The sequence below is a fragment of the Phascolarctos cinereus genome, unplaced genomic scaffold, assembly GCF_003287225.1.
Source record: "Phascolarctos cinereus isolate Bilbo 61053 unplaced genomic scaffold, phaCin_HiC Scaffold_5;HRSCAF=322, whole genome shotgun sequence".
Classification (NCBI taxonomy): Eukaryota; Metazoa; Chordata; class Mammalia; order Diprotodontia; family Phascolarctidae; genus Phascolarctos; species Phascolarctos cinereus.
Window position 1 is genome coordinate 16851993 of NW_027555958.1, and position 15004 is coordinate 16866996.

General features: G+C 44.0%; 1 protein-coding gene across 1 annotated transcript in view; it reads left to right on the plus strand.

Moving 5' to 3' along the window:
- The window catches only part of ANKMY1 (ankyrin repeat and MYND domain containing 1), a 149803-nt gene that overhangs the window by 46902 nt on the left and 87897 nt on the right, over nucleotides 1-15004 (plus strand). Inside the window, 3 exon segments of the mRNA XM_078154702.1 lie at nucleotides 4228-4700; nucleotides 6281-6497; nucleotides 12866-13030. Coding sequence (XP_078010828.1) covers nucleotides 4228-4700; nucleotides 6281-6497; nucleotides 12866-13030 — 855 coding nt within the window.

Consider the following 15004-nt stretch of genomic DNA (forward strand, 5'->3'; position numbering starts at 1 on the left):
TGCTGAATGCAGCTTTCCTGGAAAGTAGAGAGTGTGAGGGAGAATGAGGTGAATAAGGCTAGAATATTGAGTCAGAGCCAGATTGGGATCCAAGGTAAATAGCTGATGGACCCTGGGCCCATTACGTCACCTCTTGTTGCCTCAGTTTCTTCATCGAGTTGGATTTGATGGCGTCTGAGGGCCTGTTTCGGTCTTAAATCTTTGATCCTGTGATTCCAAGTTGCTTCCTTGGGCCTCAGTTTCCTCATCTGCAAAATTGGTAGTTGGAGTTGGTGGCTTCTAAGGTCCCTTCTAGTTCTAAATCCTAAAGACACTGTATTTTATCCTAGAGGTAATAGGGAGCCACTGATAGTTTTGGAGCTAGGGAGTAATGTGGTTAACTTACATCTTAAGATTATTACTTATGTAGGACTTATGTAACCTTGTTATATTTATTTAGGGAAATCAATCAGATTTTGTGAGTTGGTTAAAAATTTGGGGCCTGGAATGATGAGAAGAGGTTATTAGCAAATCACCAATTGACAAGCCTAGAGATGTAGGGACATCATGATTTTTCTACCAGATAATGGGCAATTATCTTCCTCCAGAGAGCTGATGACATTTTGAATCAGTTATCAGATGATACGATTGAGATGTGATTTCAGTATCTCTTGAGATGTGAAATGCTTACATGTGATAATTTTCTGTTCCAAAGAGGAAGATTTTTTAGTATTACTAGAAAAGGATTTCATAAACATATTTTAGATTGCTGAGATCTTATTTTGAACCTTTATACTTAAATTTGTTCTTCCTATGTTTTATTATTATATTACCTCATTTTCTAATATGTCCTCCACCACGTCCCATCGAAAGCCATTCCTTGTAATAAAGAGTAAAAAGAAAAAGAAAAAAAGCATTGAGCAGAGCTCTAACCAGTGCCTCAGACAAGGCCAGCTATATATGCCATGTCTCATACTCATCTTTTGGCCACTTCTCTAAATAATAATAATAATGATAATAATGATGATCATGATAATAAATGATAGCTAGCAGTTATATAGTGCTTTAAAGTTTGCAGAATTCTTTACAAATATGATCTCATTTGGTCCTCACAACAACCTTGGGAAGGAAACGCTCTTTTTATCCCAGTTTCACAGATTCGGAAACTGAGGCAAGCAGATTAAGTGACTTGCTCAGGTTCATGTAGCTAGTGGCTAGAGCTGGATTTGAACTCAGGTCTTCCAGGTTTGTGCAGTCTCCTGTCTTCTTGTGTGTGTGTGGGGTCATTAACTTGTGTACTTTCTGAAAAGACTAGGTTGATCTGAATCATTTTTAAGGAAGTAAATTGAATTTACATGACGTATTTTATGATTAGATTAAAAGACTTCAGATTTTAGCTTTAAAAGAGGGTAATAGTAGGGTAAAGCATTTGTTTTTAACATTTAATATCAAGTCAAGTAATTGATCTCTTAGGCATAGTGTCTCTCCCACGTTGTTACTTAAAATCTCTTCCTCATTTCAGTACCATTGGCTTGTGAGTGATGATGTATATTGCAGCTGTCACTTGCTGTATTAATGCAAATGGTTTCTGAGCCCGATTATTCACAGTTGAGGCGTTAATATTATGACTAAGAGTCCCCTTCCCAATAGTAACCATTATTCTGTTTTTCTAGGGTTCTCAGATTACAAGGCAGGCTGTGTAAATAAATCAAAAAGCTTGTTTGTTAGCTTAGAATATGTTTTCCCAGAGAAACAACATAGTGCTTGGCAGTCAGGCTCATGGACTAGCTTATAAGAGACATTTAGAGCAAATGTAACCAAAGCACTGGACTGTGCATGTAAAGTATTCTCAATGTAGAGTTGTCAAAGGGAAAGGAAGGGAAGAAGTACTATTAAGCACCTGCTATGTGTCAGGCACTGTACTGAGTGCTTTAGCTAATCATTCAGTCTATAAGCATCTATTAGGCACCTTCTGTGTGCTAGCCTATGTGCTAAGCACTGGGGAAACACAGAAAGGCAAAAGAGTTTGTGTTGTCCAATCGTTTTAGTCATGTCTGACTCAGTGACCCCATTTGGGGTTTTCTTGGCAGAGATACTAGAGTGATTTGCCATTTCCTTCTGCAGCCCATTTTACAGATGAGGAGACTGAAGCAAGCAGAGTTAAGTGGCTTGCCCAGGGTCATATAGCTAATAGGTGTTAGGGCTGAATTTGAACTCAGAACTCAATTCCAGGCCAAGCTCTCTATTCCCTATACCCCCTTGTGACTGCAATGGAGAGAATAGTTCTGGCATCTGGAGGACCTGGGTTCAAATCTCACCTCTGATGCTTATTACTTGAACGATCCTGAGCAAGCCATTTCCCCTCTGTCGGCTTCAGTTTCCTCTTTTAGAAAACAATGCGTTTGGACTAGGTGAACTCCGAGGTCCCCACGCTCCAGAGTCGTCTGGGACCATAGGGCCTATCTGCCATGTGCAGTCGGTTTCCTATGTATAAATGCATTTAGTATCCCAGTTTGAAGTGCTAGACACAATGCCTACACCCACCTTGGTTGCAATCCCAGTAATAATAATGGGGACTCCTCTTCCTCCCAGTGTCCTGCTTTCTGGGAAATGGATCCGGTTCCAAGCCATGAGGGGTGACCTACGACAGGGTCAAGGGTAGGAGTGATTCTTCCATTGGGTTGAAGAGAGAAGACCTGAATCTCTCGGGTAAAAACGGAAAATGCAGGAGGGAGGAGTTGGGGCGGGTGTGTGTGTGTGTGTGTGTGTGTGTGTGTGTGTGTGTGTGTGAGTGTGTGATGATGGAAAGCAATGTGAGATTGGAGGGGGGGGTCATAGGATCATAAATATAGAGCTGGAGGGGACCTGAGAGGATACTGAGTCCAAATCCCTCATTTTACAGGTGGGGAAGGTGAGGCAGGAAGAGGTTGAGTGATTTGTTGAAAGTCACTTAGCCAATAAGTGCCAAGGACAGATGCTGAGTTTAAGTGGCACAGTGGATAGAGCGCTGAGCCTGGAGTCAGGAAGACATATCTTCCTGACTTCAAATCTGGCCACAGGTACTTTTAAACTGTGTGACCCTGGATAAGTCACTTACCCCTGTTTGCTTCAGCTTCCTCGTCTGTAAAATGAGCTGAAGAAGGCAATGGCAAACTACTCCAGTATCTCTGCCAAGGAAACCCCAAATAGGGTCACAAGAAAGTCAGACATGATATTGAGGTCCTGGTTCAAATGCTGGTTTTGCCATTTTCTTTGTGACTTTGGGCAGATCATTTCCCCTCTGTGTGCCTCAGTTTCCTCATCTGTAAAGTGAAGAAGAGGCTGGACTAAATACCCTCTGAGGTTCCTTCCAGCTCTCAACCTACATCCTTCTGCTGCTAGTGCTCCATCAAGGACAGATGCTTGGGAACCCGGAATGTGGAAGCAGTTTTTTGTTGAAAAAGTCATCCCATGACTGGTGGCTTCATTGAACGTTTCAGATTGATGCATGTGGTAGGAACGTGCAATGTTTGGAACTTGGATCAGGGATCCAATTATGTTTCTGTTTGAATTCCTGGCCTTCCAACCCTTGGAACGTATTTATCAAATAGCAGGCAAAGTCAAAAACAGCTCATTCACAGACCTTGGGCAGCTCATGTTGTAATCACTCTGTGTCCTCTTTTACAGGTAAGAAAACAGGCTCAGAGAGGTCGTGGCTGGCCTAAAGGTCCAGACCTGTTGTTGGCTAGTAAGATAGGGCAGGGAGTTCTACCGGGTCAGAGAAGGAGGCTTATATGATCCTTGGGGCAGTCATCCGTGGTCAAAGGACATGAACACATCTGTCAACAGACAGGATTGGAAGGACCTCTCGCAACTCGAGAGCTGTGGTTCCTTTGGAACGAGAGTCCAAAGAGCCCGAGATGGGCCAGCCAGGGCTGCCGGTTCTTGGCTCTTAAGATTTGCCAGGGAACATTTCCAGAATATGCTATAAACATAGTTGTGATAGAATAATGGGAGAGAGAACTCTGGGACGGAGCTGTGCTCCCGGCTCTGTGGCATCCTCATGAGACTGCTTTCTGTATAGTCCGTCTCCTGTGCTGACAAGGGTGAATAAAGTCATGGGCTGCTGCTGGTTTGTTTTGCAGGTACCACAGTTTGGTACTTAGATTTTACTTTACTCTTTTTATTAAAGAAACCAGACACAGTGTTTGGGTACATTGATTCCTCTAATGTGTTTTCCTCTTATCCCATTCAATGCTTTTTCTAAAGGGATTATACAGGGCCGATGAACGATTTGGACCAGGAATAGAGTCGTATGCAGAAGGCTGTCAGGACGTTGGATGGTGGTTCCGGGAACACATAATTAAATTGTGCACCAAAGTCCCTGGTGCTTTCACCATTTTGGATTATCCAGAGTACAAACCCTTTCTTTCTTCTGATTCTGTGAAAGTGTGTCTTTCTGAAGAGGAGCTGGCAAAGTGGAACCTGAATGAGGAGGAGGACCCCTTTTTTTACGATTACAAGCGGCTGCTTTTAAATGACAATTTAACGCTACCACCAGAAATATACATTTATTCCACCGATAACAAGCATCATCCCATGACTGCATCGAGCAAAAAAGACTTTGATTTCTATTTTTTGGCACCTAAGTTTCAAATCTTTGATGATGAGGACAAACTTTGTTTTGTTATAAACCAGACTCCTTTGCTGCTTAAAATACAAAAGCACGCTTGCAGATTCAGGTAACTAGCTCTACCTTTCCTCCTTCCTTGCCCAGTTATTTTGTAAAGGGTTAGTTTTGAAGGTCCACTGGGGCCCCTTCTACACGATTCTGTCTCTAACAGTTCTGAAGGGAGGCGGTGGGGGAGCGGTGGAAAGAGCACCTTGGTTCAGGCCGTGCCGCTTATTACCCGGGTGATTAGGCAGGTCACTTAATCTCCCTGGGTCTCAGTTGCCTAATTTGCAAAATGAGGGGATTGGGTAGATGGCTTCTGAGTTTCCTTCTTGCTTTAGGTCCATAGTCCTTTCATCCATATGGGTTTTGGCAGTCTGTCAGTCACTTAACTGTCATTTTATTTTCTTTAAAAATATTTGCTTTTCTTTTTATAGCACTTTGATTTTCAAATATTTTCTTCCCCTTCCCTACCCAATGAGCATCCCTTATGACAAAGAACACATCTCATATCTCTCTAGATATCGAGATATACATGCCCGTGTCTCTGAGATATAGATAAAAATATGAAATCAAGTCAGTACACTAGGGAAAAGCCTGAATGATAATAACAAAATTAAAAGGACAAGGGTATACCAAGAAAGCTTGATGTGTATCGTTCTCAGAAAAGTTCTTTCTTGTCCAACCAGGACAAGTTGTTGTTCAATTGTTTTTCAGTCCTGTCTGACTCTTCGTGACCCCATTTGAGGTGAAACTGAGGCAAAGAGGGTGAAGTGACTTGCCCAGGGTTATACAGCCAGTTTGTGTCTGAGGCTGGATTTGAACTCAGGTCTTCCTGACTCCAGGTCTGGTGCTCTATCTGCGGTGCCTTCTGGCTGCCCTTGTTTGGCATTGCTGAACACTTTCAGATACCAGTAACTGTGGGTGAAAGATGGACGAGTGGGGGTAGGGGGAGACAGAAGAAGGTGTCGGTGGGAGCAGGGAGAGGTGGGAGAAAAAAGCAGAAGCAGTGTGTAAAAATGTAGACTGCATCTCGTGTATAACGTGCCCAAGCATTGTATGGAGTATTGCAATGGGGGGGCCGGAATCTGCTGTACAGGATCTTTTTTTTAAATTAGAAAATATGTAAATAGTAAGATGAAGAACAGAAGATGGGGAAAAAGGATGGATTTGGCGATCAGGGACGCGGTTTCCAATCCCAGCTCTACTGTTTTCTGCCTGTGTGACTGTGGACAAGTCACTTAACCTCTCTGAGAGTCAGTTTTCTCATCTGTGATCTGAGGAATTTACCGGGTGACCTCGTGGGCCTATTCCATCTCTAAATCTGTGACCTCGAGAAGTCTCTTGCGGCCTTCCCCCTCCCAGCACTAAATACTAGGAGGACAGAGAGGCAGAGTCTGCAAGAGCTGCTTCTGAGGCCCTTCCCTTCCACATCCTGGCTGTGCGACTCTGAGGGGGCGAATGTCCTGAGAGGTCTCAGGACCCCGGCCTCTCTCTGAGCCTCTAGGCTGCAAAGTGCAGAATCGGGGTTGATCTGCCTTGGTGGGGGGCATCTCCTCAGTGGACTCGCAGGTCTGCTAAGGAAAAAACGATGAAGAGGCCGGAGGGGCCTGAATTAAAGACTAATTATTTTTTTCTCCCTTAAATCAGGCACAGTCAGCCTCTGTTCAGGCAGAGTGTTCATGATATCATGAATGGAAACCGTGGTAACTTTGGCTACCAGGGTCCCAAAGAAGGGTTTGCCAAGGAGCTGATCATGGCGGCCGAGAAGGGAGAATACGAGCACGTCTATGAGATTCTCCGTGATGATCTGGCCCTGGCTGATGTAGGGGACTGTGGGGGATTCACCGCGCTGGCTGGAGCAACTGTAAGATAAGCGGGAAATTTCCTCGATGTAAAAAGCAGAGCGTGTTAAATGAAGAGTCCATGGTGACGGCTGGAGTCAGTCTGGGGATCTGGGTGCAAGGCAATAGTTACTTTGTAGGGCGTTGTGGCATGGGGGATAGAGAGCCAGCCTAGCAGCCAGGAAGCCCCCTATTGGCCAGTGTGACTGTGGAGTGCCCCAGGTAGCTCAGGGACTGGCATGGAGCTGGTGCCCATCTTCATTGGTGGGTGGTATTGCCTTACTGAGGGTTCCTTGGACAAATGGAATCATAAATCTAGCCCTCATGACCAAAAAACCCAACCCCCAAACCACCCACCCACCAAACAAACAAAAAAAAACAGTGCCCCACAAAACTCTCTAAGATTAATTTGCCAACCAGGTGCCCTCTACGTTGGTAGATGGAGTTCCCTCACTGGGAGTTCCTTGGACTAGGGGGGTCAAACTGAACAGAAATGAGGGCCACTAAGGCCAAATATTGACCTAGTTTTAAGATGTAATATTAGCTATGTTTCATTTTACTTCTGTTTATTTTGTCAACTGTTTACTAATGACAGTTATCCCTTCCACATCTTGGGTGTTAGGGACATGGTGCCTCTTTGTCTAGAAAATCCACATAGAATGTTTGGCCCTCCCTTTGTACTAGAGAAGAAGTCTGAATTATTGTAAATATTAAAAGATAAAATATGTTGCTGTTACACAATACTATGTATGTTTTGTGCCTTTCTGAGTTTCTAAACTTTGTCTCGCCTGCTGGCTTTTGCATGTTATCTGTAGTTTCTTCAGAACTCCCCCGAAATTCCTGCTGAATTTTTTATGTGGACCTGTGCTGTATCAAAACTGCAGTGGGGAAAGTCACGATGTGGAAGAGAGAACTGTGTATATGTTAAGTTCAGGCTGCATTGTTTGACAGTTCTGCTTTAGACAAGTGAAATCATATGGCTGGTCAAAAAAAAGATCCCCAAACAAACCGAAAACCAACCTCCAAACCATAAACCAAATGCACCCACCAAACAGGGGCTGCCTTCCAGGCATGGGGGTGGGAGGCAGGAGAGACAGCTGGGGAAAAGGCCTGGGAATGGCATGCCAGGCATGAGGGATGGCAGGAAGGCAGAGCGCAGGAAGGGGAGGAATGTCTAATAAGGCTTGAAAGGTGAGTTGGAGCCAAGTGCAAAAGGCTTTTTGTATTTGGGCCTAGAGCAAGAATTCTCAGCCTTTTTTGTGCCCTGGACACTTGGTGAAGCTTCAGCACTCCTTCTCAGAATCGGTTTTTAAATACATAAAATAAAATAGCCAAGATTACAAAGGAAGCTGATTGTATAGAGATATAGTTACCAGAACGTGTGTTTTCTAAACTGACACCTGTACTAACTACAGGTAATAGGGAGCTATTAGAGCTTACTGAGTAGCCGAGGGACATGGTCAGAGCTGTGCTTTAGGGAGCTCATTTTGGCAGCTGGCGGACAGTAGAGTGGAGAAGGGAGGGATACTAATTAGGTTGTTGTTTACTTGTGACTCTTCCTGGCCCAATTTAAGGTTTTCTTGGCAGAGATACTGGAGTGGTTGGCCATTTCTTTCTTTAGCTCATTTTACAGATGAGGAAACTGAGGCAAGCAGGGTAGAGTGACTTGCCCCAGGGTCACACAGCTAGTTAGTGTCTGAGGCTGAATTTGAACTCAGATCCTTCTGACTCCAGGATCAGCACTCTATCCCTTCTGCCATCTAGCTGTCCACACTGATTAGGAGGCTATTGCTGTAGTCTAACGATAAGGAAGGATAATCAAATTAGATTTTTTTTGTCACGCTATAAAATAGAGTGGAAGATATGTAAAGCCACAAACTTGGTGCCTTGGCAACATTGGCCTTGGACCTCAGAAAACCTGAGTTCAAATATTGCCTCAGACGTTTACTAGCTGTGTGATCCTGGCAATGGCAATCTCTGCCTCAGTTTCCTTATCTGTAAGTGAGGACAATAATAGCAGCTGCCTTGTAGGGCTGTTTTTAGACTCAAATGAAATAGCCTGTAATAGCTATCCTAATCATAAGGAATAAAGATAACAATATTAAGATAGATAATGTAATAGAGATTACTTTAAGGTTTGCAGAATGCCTGACAAATATCTTATTGCTTATTATAAAGAAATTCCTAATTAAACTAGTTAATATAAAGGAATAATATGATAATAAATAATACATAACAATATTTACATAGTGTTTTAAGGTATACAAAGTATTTATAAATATCTCATTGATCGTTATAAATAAATTATTCATTAGTTCATATGAATAAATTATGGAGGCAGCTGGTGGCTCAGTGGGTAGAGTGCTGGGCCTGACGTCAGGGAGACCTGAGTTTAAATCTGGCTTCAGACTCTTACTAGCCACGTGCCCCTAGACAAGTCACTTAACCTCTGTTTGCCTTAGTCCACTGGAGAAGGAAATGGCACACCAGTCCAGCGTCTTTGCCGAGAAAACCCCGTGGACAGCGTTGGCGTGCTGTGGTCCACAGGGTCGTGAAGAGTCAGACGTTACTGAATGACTAGCCAGAAAATGAATAAATTACATAACAATATTGATATAGCATTTTAAGGTTTGCAAAGTGCTTTACAAATATCTCATTGCCTATTTTAAATAATTAAATTAGTTTATACAAATTATGTTATAACCACTGCATAATGATAATAGCATTCGTATAGAACTTGAAAGGTTTACAGAATATTTTATAAACATCTCATCGATTATGATAAATAAATAATTGGCTTACAGAAATCTTATTATAATTATAACCATTACACATTTATGTAGCACTTTAAGGTTTGCAGAATGCTTTATAAATATCATTTAATTTTATAAATAAATTACTAATTTTGTTCAGTCATTTCAGTTGTGTCCAACTCTGTGACCCCATTTGGGGTTTTCTCATCGAAAGCACTGGAGTAGTTTGCTGTTTCCTTTTCCAGATTATTTTACAGATGAGGGAGCTGAGACCAATAGGGCTAAGTGACTTGCCCAGGGTCACACAGCTAGTAAATGTCTTTGGCCAGATTTGAACTCAGGAAGGTGAATCTTCCTAACAGCAGGCCTAGTACACTATCCACCATGTCACCTAATTGCCCCTAAGTTATTAATTAAATTAATTCAAACAAATTGCTATAATAATAAATATTATATAATAGTATTAGTTAGCCTTCAAATTGTGCTTCAGGGTGCAAAATGCTTTACCAAAATGATCTCCTGGTGATCTTTTAGTCCTAGAAGGGACTCTGGAAATCACCTAATTATCAGGTACAGTAACCAAGGCCTGGAGGTGCAGCTATCTGCTTAGGCTCACACAGTGAAGGAGATGGTCTCAGAGGCCCAGTTCTCCTGACTTGAGTCTGAAGCTCTTTCTGTTAGAGCAGTAACCTCTGTGTAATCCTGGCGGGTTATTAGCGGCATGCTCATAGTTTTAATTTCTAACCATGAATTGCATTCATTCTAAACCAGATACTAATACTGGGTCAAGACAACTCTGAGTCACTGGACCTTTTCTTATCTTTTACATCCTAGGACTGGCAGTGGAATTTTCAGTTTCTTATAGTGAGGATAATTTGTTATGTTACCCCCAGCATGAAAATGGTCTTTGAGAATTGCCTCTGGAGAAAAATGGCGCCAGGTCTGACCTTTTCCAGTGAGCTGGATGGAGATGGAGATCCCAGATTCATCAGGGGATGTGATGCCCACAGAGGGCCAGCCCTGGGTTCATGGCTAGAGGCTGTGGGCTGGGGAAGTCCTGCCAGAAATTCCACATTTACCTATTCCCAAGCAAGTGAACCAGCAGTAGCATGGGGTGCTTCTGCCCAGTGATGGTGAAATATGATTTAAACTTTGATGATCTTTCCCCCTTAGAGGATACAAGATGTAGTTGTGCTCATATGGTTTTATCTTAGGACAACTTTATCCACTGGCAGGACCCATATTCCTAAATAGAAACTCAGCACTGAAATTTTTGGGCTGTAATAGAAAGTGTCGCATGTCTTTGGGGCAGGCAGCTAGGTGGTGCAGTAGAGAGAACACCAGGCCTATAGTTAGGAAGACTCATCATCATGAGTTCAAATGTGGCCTCAGACACTTAAGAGAGCTGTGTGGGCCTGGGCTAGTCACTTCACCCTGTTTGCCTCAGTTTCCTCATCTGTCAAATGAGCTGGAGAAGGAAATGGCAAACCAGTCTAGGATCTCTGCCAAGAAAACTCTTAGGGGGTCACGAAGAGTCAGACAGCCTTGAAAAACAACTGAGCAGAAACAACTGTGATCACTTGTCCTGGTTGGACAAGGAAGAACTTTTCTGAGAACGATACACATCAAGCTGTCTTTGGCATAGCCCTGTCCTTTTAATTTTGTTGTTATTATCATTCTTGCCTTTCCCTAGTGTGCTGACTTGATTTCATGTTTTTATCTGTGTCTCATATATCTGTGTATCTCTGTGTAGAGATCTAGGCAGGTATATCTAGAGTGCCTAATATATGGTCAGGAGCTATTCTGCTTTGAACTAACTCTGATCATGGGCAAGTCATCTCACCACCCTGGGCCTCACCTTCCTTCTCTGTCCTTTCCAAGCTTTTATAAAAGCACCCACCCCAAAGCTTAGAGACCACTAGGCTTCCCCAAAACACTTGAGGAGGGGATGAGGATATAGCAGGGCTCAGTAAATGAGCATGGGAGCTTCTCTGGGATCTTCGTGGTGTAGGCGGCCCACCTTGGAGCTGAGCACACAGTGCACAGTCAGTGGATGGACTGACCTAGAGGAATGAAGACCATGGTCCCCACCCATTTTCCATTCAGTTCAATTTGACAAGTATTTATTAAGTGTCTACTATATATTCTGATACTGTTGTCCTTCTGCGTAGATTGTGAATCCTTTGCCCTGGATTAGGGTTCCACGTGCATGTTCATTTCTCTTGTAATAAATCTAGTTTCCACATAAGTTTCGTGAGATTGTGATTGCCTGTTGATAATACTGGGCCAGGTGCAAGGGATACAAATGAAAATTGGTGATCATCTGTGTCCTCAAGGAGCTTACATTCTATTTGGGTAGGGAGTGACAGGCATACAGATAAATAAAAGCAATATACAAAATAAATACAAATCAGTGTGGGGGGGTCAGAAATCACTGACGATTGGAAGATCAAGAAAGGCCTCATGCAAGAAGTGGCTTCTGACTTGGACCTCCATGGAGCTTGGGATCCTGGGGGGCAGAGGCAAAGAGGAAGAGCGCTCCTGGCATGGGCCACAGCCTGGGCAAAGGCACAGCGTCAGGAAATGGAGTGTCATGTGTGAGGAACAACACTTTTTTGGGTCTTCTTGTCTCTCCTACAGCATCTCATTTGGGGCTGGACACACCTGGTTTCTCTATTAAAAAAATATATATATATATAAAATATAAAAACAGTATGGACTGTTTTTAACAATAGAGGATGTGGCTAGCCCCTCTGACGTTCCTAGGCTACGTCATGCCCCTGCCCAGAAATCTTCACTGGCTCCCCGTTGCCTCCAGAGTAAAATCTGAGCCCCATCCCCTCGTGTGCACGGCCCTCCACTGCATGGTGCCGCTCCCCTCGTCCCCTCCTTCTCCAATCTTACTTCCTGTTCTTGGTCTTCACACGGGCTCTGTTCCAGTCAAACCCTCCAGCTACTCTGGGTGCCCGCAAGGCTCCCCCTTCTCACCTCCACACTTCCCCAGCTTCCTTTGAGCCTCACCTCACATTCCACCATCTGCAGGCAGCCCTTCCTGGTGCCTCCAGCTGCTAATACCTGCCCCTCTCAAGTCGCCTTCCCTGTACCCTGCATGTGTCTGTAAGTGGCCTCCCTCCTCAGGTGTAAGCTCCTTGTGGCCAGGGCTGGTTTTGCCTTTTTTTGGGTCCCCAGAACTTAGTACAGAGCCTGGCACACAGTAGATGCTTAATAAATGTTTATCAGTTGACATAAAAAGCGCTTAATAAGGCTTGTTGGCCATCTGACAAAGAGCAGCTCAGTTACCACCTCCAGTGGGAAGCCTCTCCTGACCCCTCCAGCCACTTGTTAGTACCTTTCCTTTTAAAATGACTGCTCCTTTGTCTGCTTCAGTTTCCTCATCTGTAAAATGGGGATGATAACAGCACCTCCCTCTCAGATTGTTGTAAGGATAAAAAGGGATCACATGTTAAAGCACTTAGCACAGCGCCTGGCTCATAGTAAGGGCTATATAATAGCATCATTATTAGTATTTTCCTGCCGATGATGGAGGAGTCATTCTTGTGGATGTAAGGGGTGGTCTCTTGTCCTTGACTGTTTTTGGGAGCTCGAGTTCCTCTGAACCTGCTGTCTCTCCCTCCCAGATTCATTGCCACAATGCCATCATCAACCTTCTTCTCGACAACGGGGCCAACGTGAACGTGTGCACGGACGAGGGCGTCACGCCTCTGTGCATGTGCTTCATTCTCTGTTACTCAGAGGAGATGTTTAAGCCCAATATTGCCGAGAGAAACTTGGACAAGCTCACGGTGAGTCTCCTCTGAACTTTTAGGACCTTGGGTCTGGAGCTGAAAGGGACATCTTAAAGGTCATCTTAGAGGTCACTCCCCTTTTGTAGATGAGGAAACCGAGGCCCAGAGAGGTGACGTGATTGGCCCAAGGTTATATGGGGAGCGTGGGGTCAGAGGCAGAATCTGAACTCAGATCCCCTGGCTCTAGAACCAGCTGGTTCAGCGGCACCACGGGTCCCCCCACTTCTACTGCCGCCGTGAGGCCATCGTGTACCCTCACCAACTCTGGCTAGAAACACATTCTCTCTTCTGTTCGTTATTAGTAGTCAGAAAAAAGGCCTTATAAAATTTTTTCAACTTTTGTTTTATAACTTTAATACTGTAGTCCTTTGGCGGGAATATTCCCAGGAATATCAGTGGGTCCGGAAGACCCGAGTTTGACTCCCTCAGACACTCACTGGCTATATGACCTTGGGCGAGTCACTTAACCTTTCTCAGTCTTAGTTCTCTTATCTGTGAAATGGGGATAGTAGCACCTCCCTCCCAGGGTTCTTGTGAAGATAAAATGCGATGAAATTTGTAAAGCACTTTACAAACCTTAAGGCACTGTATGAATGCCAGCTGATATTGTTGTTGTTATTATTATTATTAGGATCCTAGGATTTAATGGGAAAATCACTGCCACGCGATGACTGTCTCACGCACACACACGCTATGACCGTGAAAGAGCTGGTGTGCTTGGGCAACCTCATCTCTCATAGCTGAAAAGGGGCCACCAGGTGGCGCCATAGTGCACGGAGCATTGGGCTTGGAGCCAGGAAGACTCACCTTCCTGAGTTCAAATTCAGCCTCCGACACTTACTAGCTGTGTGACCCTGGGCAAGTCACTTCACTCTGTTTGCCTCAGTTTCCTCATCTATAAAATGAGCTGGAGAAGGAAATGACAAAACACTCCAGTATCCGTGCCAAGAAAGGCCCAATTGGGGTCACAGAGAGTCAGAAAGGACTGAAAGGACTGGACAACAGCAAAAAAGTTGTAGAAGCTCCACCCAGGCGGTTAGCACCCTTGATCACTTTTTCCTCCAATGTTTTAAGCACTGTTAGGAGAGTTTCCATTTCTTACCCTGTTACGGTTGTGTGGGACAAGTGAAAGTTTCTCACGTGAAATGGAAGATATGCCCCAAAAATTTAGTTAAGGCTTTAGCATTAGCTGGCCCTAACTTTTGTTTTCCTGTAAATCATGTGATCGGGTCATACATCCCACCCCCTCCCTTGTTTTGTAACCACCACCCCAGCCTTATCTTTGCCACATAAGGTAGTCTTCTAGCTCCCAAGCTTGTTTTGGGTAAAATGAATCTCTCAGTTTCTAGGTAGAAGGTAAGGTCTCTTACCTCAACCAATGGGGATAAAGAGATTCAGGTTAAAAGGTGGGGCTTTCTTAGAATTTGTTTGTCTAGGGGCATATAACTGCTTGCTTGCTGCCTGTATCCTGCCTCCCTACTCCAGTCCGCCCTGGGTAGGTGATGCCCATTCTCGCACGAGACTTACTAGAATAAAACTTCTGTTTCTACTGAGAGAAACCTCTGAATTTTTATTTGGGTAGGTGGTCTCAATCCCACTCACAGTTAACCCATAATTAAATAATATTAATGATGATGACAATAACAATAGTAATAATGGCTAGCATATATATAGTGCTTTAAGATTTGCAAAGTGCTTACAAGTACTGTCCCATTTTATCTTCACAACAACCCTTGGAGGTTGCTGCCTTATTATCACCATTTAACAGAAGAGGAAACCAAGGCAGAGAGCTTCAGTGACTTGCCCAGGGTCACACAGCTGCTAAGTGGCTGAGGCCAGATTTGAACTCAGGTCCTCTGACTCCAGACTCAGTGCTCTAATCACCGTACTACCCAGCCTTGTGTGTGTCATACAGAATCTGAGGGGATCAGCCTTGGCTCACTGAGATAGAGTCAGAAGGGACTTTAGAAA